Source organism: Notolepis coatsorum (assembly GCF_963971535.1).
Source record: "Notolepis coatsorum genome assembly, chromosome: 11".
Lineage (NCBI taxonomy): Eukaryota > Metazoa > Chordata > Actinopteri > Aulopiformes > Paralepididae > Notolepis > Notolepis coatsorum.
In genome coordinates, this window is record NC_140175.1 from 32,734,813 (window position 1) to 32,742,892 (window position 8,080).

At 43.4% G+C, this 8,080-nt stretch overlaps 1 protein-coding gene across 1 annotated transcript; it reads right to left on the reverse strand.

Moving 5' to 3' along the window:
- Positions 1 to 6,722: 6,722 nt before the first annotated feature.
- LOC311237092 (spindlin-1-like) lies at positions 6,723 to 7,595 on the reverse strand (the record flags this gene model as incomplete). Its single annotated transcript, XM_084324898.1, has 1 exon — positions 6,723 to 7,595. One exon carries the CDS (start codon positions 7,593 to 7,595, stop codon positions 6,723 to 6,725), a length of 873 nt encoding a protein of 290 aa, XP_084181024.1.
- Between the last annotated feature and the right edge of the window lie 485 nt (positions 7,596 to 8,080).

The following is an 8,080-nucleotide window of genomic DNA, read 5'->3' on the forward strand; positions in this document are numbered from 1 at the left end:
GTAGCAACCATTCATTTTGATACACCGTTGCTATACATTCAAATGACACAACTGTGTAAAAAGAGGAAGAATCCCCTTTTCACTTGAACAGGCTACTGCTGTATTGAGACCAGCTATCTTAAAGGTGCTGTAAGTGGTATATATACTGTATATATATATATATTTTGTTTTTAATACATGTTAAAATACATTCTGACTGCCATCACTTGAATAGAGTGTTTGGTCAGTAACATGGGTCTCCCAGTCCCTCCGCTCTGCAGTAAACACAAAGTACATTTGCAAAGTATCCCATTCCCACTTATCCAATCAGGAGAGAGAACTCCAATGGGCGGCTGGGTGGCGCAGCGGACATTGCGCTCGTCACCAACGCATGAGACACCGGTATCGAATCCGGCTGTCGGAGTTGCCTCCGGCTTGGGCCGGCCGTCATACTAACTCAATTGGCAGAGTTAGCCGGTGGGAAGTCGATGGGTGGTAATCTGGACGTTGTAAACAGCGACTCCTACAGGTAGGTTGGGGCGTCTGCACAGCAGAGACAGGAAAATGGCGGGGGCAGTGTGAGCCTCCTACACGTTACTCCTCGCCAAAATGAGAGTCCGCGCTGGCAGGTGAAAAGATCCAACTGGCTGCCTCCACATGTATCGGAGGGGACTTGGGATGGGCTTCTATCCTCCCTATAACCGGCCAGTGGGGGGCACATGCGAGCAACGATCAAGACAGGGGAGGGGAGAATTGGCACGGCTAAATTGGGATGGGAGGAACAATTTAAAAAGAGGAGAAAAAGTGGATAAAAAAAGGAGAGAGAACTCCACATTACAAAAGAAAAGCAAATAATGTGCTTGAAATAAATAAAATAATCTGCCAATGCAGTAAACAAATTTGGCTCTGTAAGATTCCTTGAAATAAGTAAAAATATCTAGGGTTCTCTCTCCTGATTGGTTAAAGTGGGAAGGGATACCAGAACATTTATTTTGTGTTTACTGCAGAGCGGAGGGACTGGGAGAACCATGTTACTGACCAAACACTCTATATTAGTGATGGCTGTCGGAATGTAGAGCTATTTAACACTTATTTTAACACAGAAATACCACTTTAATAAAGTATCTTTATCTAACAATGACTACATCAGCAGTGTATCAACATGAAATTGTTTCAATATTGAGTTGCCAAAGATTTTTGGATAATATCTAGCATAATATATTTGGATAATATCTAGTATCACTGATAATTAATTAGACACCACTAACAGATACCAAACATTTGAATAGCCTCACCAGCAGTGGCCGTGGCTGGATCCCCTTTGCTATTCCTTCAAGCCCTCACCCCTCAGATCAAATTAATACTCAGTGGCATTTAAGTCATTATGAGGGTCATTTTGACCCTTTTAGAACATCTTTAAAACTCACATTTCCACCTCAAGCGGCACTAGCTTGCAACATAATCTATCATTAGCATAGCCAACATTGGACCTCATGATCGAAAGTGTACGTAACTATCTTCGTAAGAAGTTTGTACGAACAAATTTACAAAAATCCTCCTCCGGATGCCTGAACGCGTGAAACGGTCTTCGTAAGTGGCCAAACCAAAATGATCGCAGCTGGGTTCCCATGAATGAAGAACGTCACTCATTCTTAAACTGGAAGCCTGCATTCTCATACACCTGAATTTACGTACAGACACGCCCCGTCAGCTCCTTATAAGGATATAAGGGAGAGGCTAAGCATTGCATCTGGGTTGTGCTGACCCATGTAAGGACCGTGTGCACAGGACCGAGTCCACAGGCAACGCGAAAGCAATTAGCTAAATTAGAGTAGATTCAAATATATTGTCATCATACAGCACAAGTAGGCCGACAGTACAACGAAAATAAGTTTGGCATCCAACCAGAGTGCAAATGTAACAGTAAAGTGCAAAAGATACAATGCACAGGTGATTAAACTGGTTAAAGGCTTAATTTAGGAGAAATCATAGTGATTGCGTTGATGTCTATTCTACAGACATCCTCAGAATTAAATAATTATAATAATCATAAATACGACAATATTTGTATCATTAACAATTACGTTTTACATTTATAGTCATGACTCAATGAACCATCGTGATGTCTGAAAATAATTAAATAAGAACTAAAACCAATCACGCGGATATAGCTATAGTGGAATAGACTGTATTAATATTCCATATACAGTCTTGTTTCTCTATTGTTATTATTTATTGTTGGTATTATTTATTTCTTGCCTTGTTTAACTTTAGTGTGTGTGCACGCTCCTTATGCATCCTCACCAAGCCACCTGCATCGTTGCTAATAAGCTATAGATTTATATGGAATTCATTAAATGTATCCTTTGTGTCTGTTGTCATTTTGTGGGGGTTCAACTCGTGAACGTAAGATGCGCAGTGGAATGTTTCTCCACTGGCTCTTACAATGTGCGCACTAAGCAATGTAATAAATAAATAAAACCAACAATAAAAAATAACAATAGAGAACAAGACGGTATATAGAATCGACATGCACGCAATCACTATGATTTCCCCCAAATGAGAGAGAGAGAGAGAGAGAGAGAGAGAGAGAGAGAGAGAGAGAGAGAGAGAGAGAGAGAGAGAGAGAGAGAGAGAGAGAGTGTGTGTTTGTATATTAATTTGCACCTATAATGTGATGATGAAGCAGAATCTAAAATGTTGGTTTGTGGGAAGCATCTACATGTTCTATGCACACATTATTATCGGAGGTCAGAGTAGCATAGAGAAAAGATAGCTGACAAAGCTTGTAGGTAGGTCACACACACCAGCCCACAGACATGCACACTCACACACCCTTGTACAAATGTGTGCACATGTGTTAATTAATAGACACACATGTAAATGTCCTAACCCAACCCCCTCCAATGTACAGTAAATGACCAAGTATGGTTTTGTCAATATTCCAATGTACAGTTTTGCTTGTACAGTTGTACAGTGTCCCCCCCCACCCACCCCTCCTACCCAACCCCCACCCCCACCGCACCCAACCCACCCAACCACCTCCAATGTACAGTCCCCCCCCACCCACTCAACCCCACCCCACCCACCCAACCTCCTCCAATGTACAGTTTCTACGTCAAATGTATACTCTCTTTTCTGGACTCTTTTTGTATCACAAACAGTACTGTATTTGCAAATCTGGTATGTCATAAATGTATAGATGTAGCAGTACTGTCTATCTGTATGTCATATATGTTATGATGAATTGAAAATGGGGGACCCTGATGTAAACAAGACGAAATTCTTTCTCTGGTCTGCATCCCCTTAACAATTGTATGTATTGAGCTGTACTGTACTGTACCCATTCTGCAATCTGTTAATAAAGTTTTCAATCAATCAATCAATCAATCAATCAACACACACACACAGCACACACACACAGCAGTATTACAGTAAATGTTAGGGTCCTATGTCTGCACATTCTATGCACCACCTTGCACAACACCCAAATCATTCATAGTAGTGCACCAGGTATGCAGACAATCACCTTGGCAACCAGCAAGCTGCTTGCTTGCTGATTTCAAAATCGGTTTATATGGTTCATATGGCAGACAATATGGTTTTGTCTGCCAGTTTATTAACTTTTCAGATATTCATCTCGAGGGTGATGAGCATCCAGATGACTTTTACCAATGGCTGATGGCTTTTGCCCTGATGGCCTCATTAAGCATAAACATTAACATTAAGCATTGTAATGGAAAAATATCTATGATAACAAGAGAGCTGTTGAAATAAAGATGAAAACTGCAAAACAAATACGTTTGTTCGTTTTATTTGGGCAGTCACACATGACTGGACACATAATAATAATAATAATAATGGATTGGATTTATATAGCGCTCTTCTCTGACTCAGAGCGCTTCACAGAGTCCATTATTCGTTCATACACAGTCATACCGGTGGTGGTAAGCTACAATTGCAGCCAGAGCTGCCCTGAGGCAGACTCACGGAAGCGTGGCGAATAATCAACGCCTACGGCCCCTCCGACCACCACCAACATTCATTCACATGCATACACATTCATACGAGGCAAGTAGGTTAAGTGTCTTGCCCAAGGACACAACGGCAGTGGGATGGACATGGGCTTGAGCGGGATTCGAACCACCAATCCTTCGATCATTGGACGACCCGCTCTACCCCTGAGCCACGCCGCCCCACACATACTGACAGTAAGCAATGCAAGATGCCAACATGTGCCCTGATAGATGGAATTCAGGAAGATTATATAGCCCTCCCCGTCAGTGTGTGTGTGTGTGAGAGTGTGACTTCAGGAAGTGAAAGTGTGTGTGTGTGTGTGTTATGCTTACACGTGCATGTGTGTGCTTGTGTATGTATGTGCGTGTGTGCACGGCTATGTGTGTGTGCTTACATATGCGTGGGCGTGTGTGTGTGTGTGTGTTTTTAGGAAGTGAGGTGTTGCATTGTCTTGCAACATCACTTGACCTGTGAACTTGAGACAGTTGACATGCCGTAAAACACTTGTAGTCAGTTAGTTTCATAGAGGAAGTCCCTGTTTGCCAGAGATCGCATAAGGGGTAAATTGTCGTGCACATGCATGTGTGTGCATGTGTGTGCGTGTCTATGTGTGTGTGTGTCTATGTGTGCGTGTTTATGTGTGTGTGTCTATGTGTGTGTGTGTCTATGTGTGTGTGTTTTCAGGAAGTGAATTTCACCCTTTTGATCGCAATATGAATTAATATGCCAAGAACACAACATCGAATCTGAGTGAGTATAGCAGCGGGAAAAAAAATCAAAATTCAAAATAAAGATTAATCAACTACAGCATATAAAGACAAATGCAATCAAACATAGTCCAATATCTAAAGATAAATCGTATCAAACACGGTCCGTAAAAATGAGGTAAGTATGAGGTAGAATGTTGTGGCAGGGAAATAGCTAGTAAAATACAAAATAACACTATAGGCATACAGAAATAAAAGAACATCTCAGATAAAACACAAAAGGTCTCTACAAATCGCATCGACTCCAAACATTGCCTCTAAACAGAAATTAGCAGTCACACAGAACTAAAAGTAAAAGGCAAATGGGGCATGCGAGGTCTGAGGTAAGAATAAACAATAAGGGAAAGTTATTCATATCAAATTTAATAGGTAAGTGGCGTAAAAGTTGTTCATATCAAATGTAATAGGTAAGTGGAGTAAAATAATAATCAAAGTTGATAGGTAAGTGGAGTAAAATAATAATCAAAGTTAATAGGTAAGTGGAGTAAAATAATAATCAAAGTTAATAGGTAAGTGGAGTAAAATAATAATCAAAGTTAATAGGTAAGTGGAGTAAAATAATAATCAAAGTTAATCAAAATAAAAGGCAAATGTTTATCTGAAACAAAGCTAAATTTCACCAAATTCAAATGGGAATCAAAAACATGACAACTAAGGCACGGTTCGAATACATATTGTATGACAATTACTTCACCCTTTTTATAAGTGGCTTAGCAACCAAGCAATTCTCTGTATATAAAAAAATAACAATGCGAAACGGACAATTAAAAGCGCCGTCAAACTAATTTGAAATAGAATATACATCGTATAAAAAAAACTCTGCGGTAGTAAATCAGCAATGACAGTTGTGTGTAACAGGAGCCGCGGTCGTCCACTTCATCCTTGCATGTTTCCTCTGAATGGGTAGGCGAGAGAGAGAAAGAGCTATAGAGAAAACACGGGCGAAGTGTCCAGGCTCCGTAGCAGCGTTCAGAGAGTGAGCCAATTGTTCAACGCGCGTTATCAGAGAAAATTGTTCAGTGTTCGTTTAGAGAGAGAGAGAGAGAGAGAGAGAGTGGGGGGGCACAACAATCAGCGGGGGATGTCCGCCTGGGTCGGGGCGGGGTGTGCGTGTGTGTATAGGACACCACACTCAGCGTGTTGAGGGGGATGTGTGCCAGTCTGCTTCTCTCGTCTCACGCCGGACAGGCTGGTGGTGTGGTCAGAAAGGTTTGCAGCCTCCGGTCGTGGTCACTGTCTGTGTTGCCGCTGGCCCCTCGTCCACATGGGCCCAGGAAAAACCTCTGGCCGGGTGGGATTGGAGTGGGGAAAGCTACCACCCCTGATAAACGGTCAAAATGTCAGTTTGTATATAGCTTCAATAACATACAATATATATATATGGGTGTTGATAAATAAAATTCAAAGGATATGTTTCAGAACAAATATTTGTGGTCTCCTAAGTTCTATGTCCCGCCCTCCTGCATTATGTGGCCTCTCACCCCCCGATCCCCTGGCTGGGGCCCCAAGCCAGACGACCCGGGAGAGCGACAGCATAACCGGTTTATAGGAGGCAGAACATACCTCTTTTTCGGAAAGAGAACTCTAAATCATTTATAGATTGTATAGTGATATTGTAAAGGAAATACTATGACCTTTATGAAATCATATAGTGATTGTATAACTATTTCGTAAGACATTTTCAAACATTGTCATATGGGTAAGCGTAGCGTCAGTCAGCCGGTGTCGATTTACTACTGTATCAGGCGCTTTTGTTGTTTTAGAGGCTATAACCATTTAACAAGCTGTTCTCTACTTCAGCCGGACGTGTGTGTGTGTGCTTTACTTCCCTGTGTGGATGGAGGCCGGATCTCGGTGCGTCTGTCCCATCCATCCCTCGGACCCCCACTCCGGCATGGCAAGCGAAATGTTCTGTTGTTCCCACGAAATCCACCCTTGGCAGGCCACAGTCTTTGGTTATCAAATCTTTGTTTTCTGGGAGCCTCGCCGTCTTCTCCTTGTGGGTACTCTCGGTTGTGGTGGAGAATCTTCATCTTTTCTTTTCTCGTCTGGACTGCGTGGGAGAGTGTTTTCCTCATCAGGCAGGAATGTCACCCGTGGGGTTATGTCACCAGGAGCGGGGTTGGGTACTAGTTCGTAGACGTAAATGTGGAAGTCGTCGTCGTATTTGATGTAATACACGTCGGGCGTGGCGGGGACCTGACAGATCACCCGGCCGGTTCTCTGTTGGCCCTCGTCTGTGGTATACTGTACTCGTTTCACCACCAGACTCGTTGTCTCCTCGTCCGTCTTCCTGTTCCCCGGCATCAAGTGCTTGATCTCTGACTCGGGCAGGATGTGGAGGTCTCCGTCCCTGTAGTCATCCCAGAGTTCAAACATATAGAGCACGGGGTCGTTCTTGTAGGTGATGTAATAGCAGTGCGTCATGACGGGGGCACGGGACAGGACCATACCCCTCCACGCGTTCTTTTCCCCGTCCTCCTCCTCAAAGAAGTGTTCTACGGCCTGCCCCACCAGTTCCTCTGCGCCGGGGGGTGCCTTGATCTTATTGTTCACGACTTTCTCTGCCAACACCCGCAGGTCGGACACGCGCTTGTCTTTGAACAGTTCGATGCCACAGACGCAGTCGAGGTTGTCGTACTTGATAATGTAGAGGCAACTGTTGTCCATAGTGTAGTGTTCCAGGACCGCGCCCGTCCACCTGGTCACCCTGCCCTTCTCACGCCACATGTGGTCGATCCTCAGGCCCAGCATGTTATCGGGGTCGGGGGCTGGGGTGATGAGGGTCGAGGGCCTCAGCTCCTTGCTGCTGCGTTTCTTGCACCGTGTCATCGGAATGCAGGCCAGGTTGTGAGGGTCGAGTTAGGGAGGACAAGGCGCCGAGACCCGGCTCCGCTAAAGGCAGTGAGAGAGAGAAAAGTACAGGGATTTGAATGTACCGTCGGCTGTTAATTCTAATTTATTTCTTCAGGATTGATAGGGCAACCAGTGTCATGTCACATGAGAGTCTAATGGTTTCAATTCCGGAATTTGTCCCAAAACAGTGGTGTACGTATCCTAGTTTTTTGTTAGCATTTATAAAATCTCTTAATGATTTCCATTCATCACGTTTTACTGTTCTATCTGTGGTGGCTTTGACTGCCAATTCTGACATAATTACGTGTTCTTTATACCAAGCGCCTTGTCTGATATGTGGATGTTGAAAACGGAGTGTTTAAACGTAGTGTCTGTCACTTTGACAATGATGTATATCTGTTTTAGTAGGCTTGTTGTTCTCCCGTTAACCGGAGGAGTACCTGTGACAACATGTCCAAAAC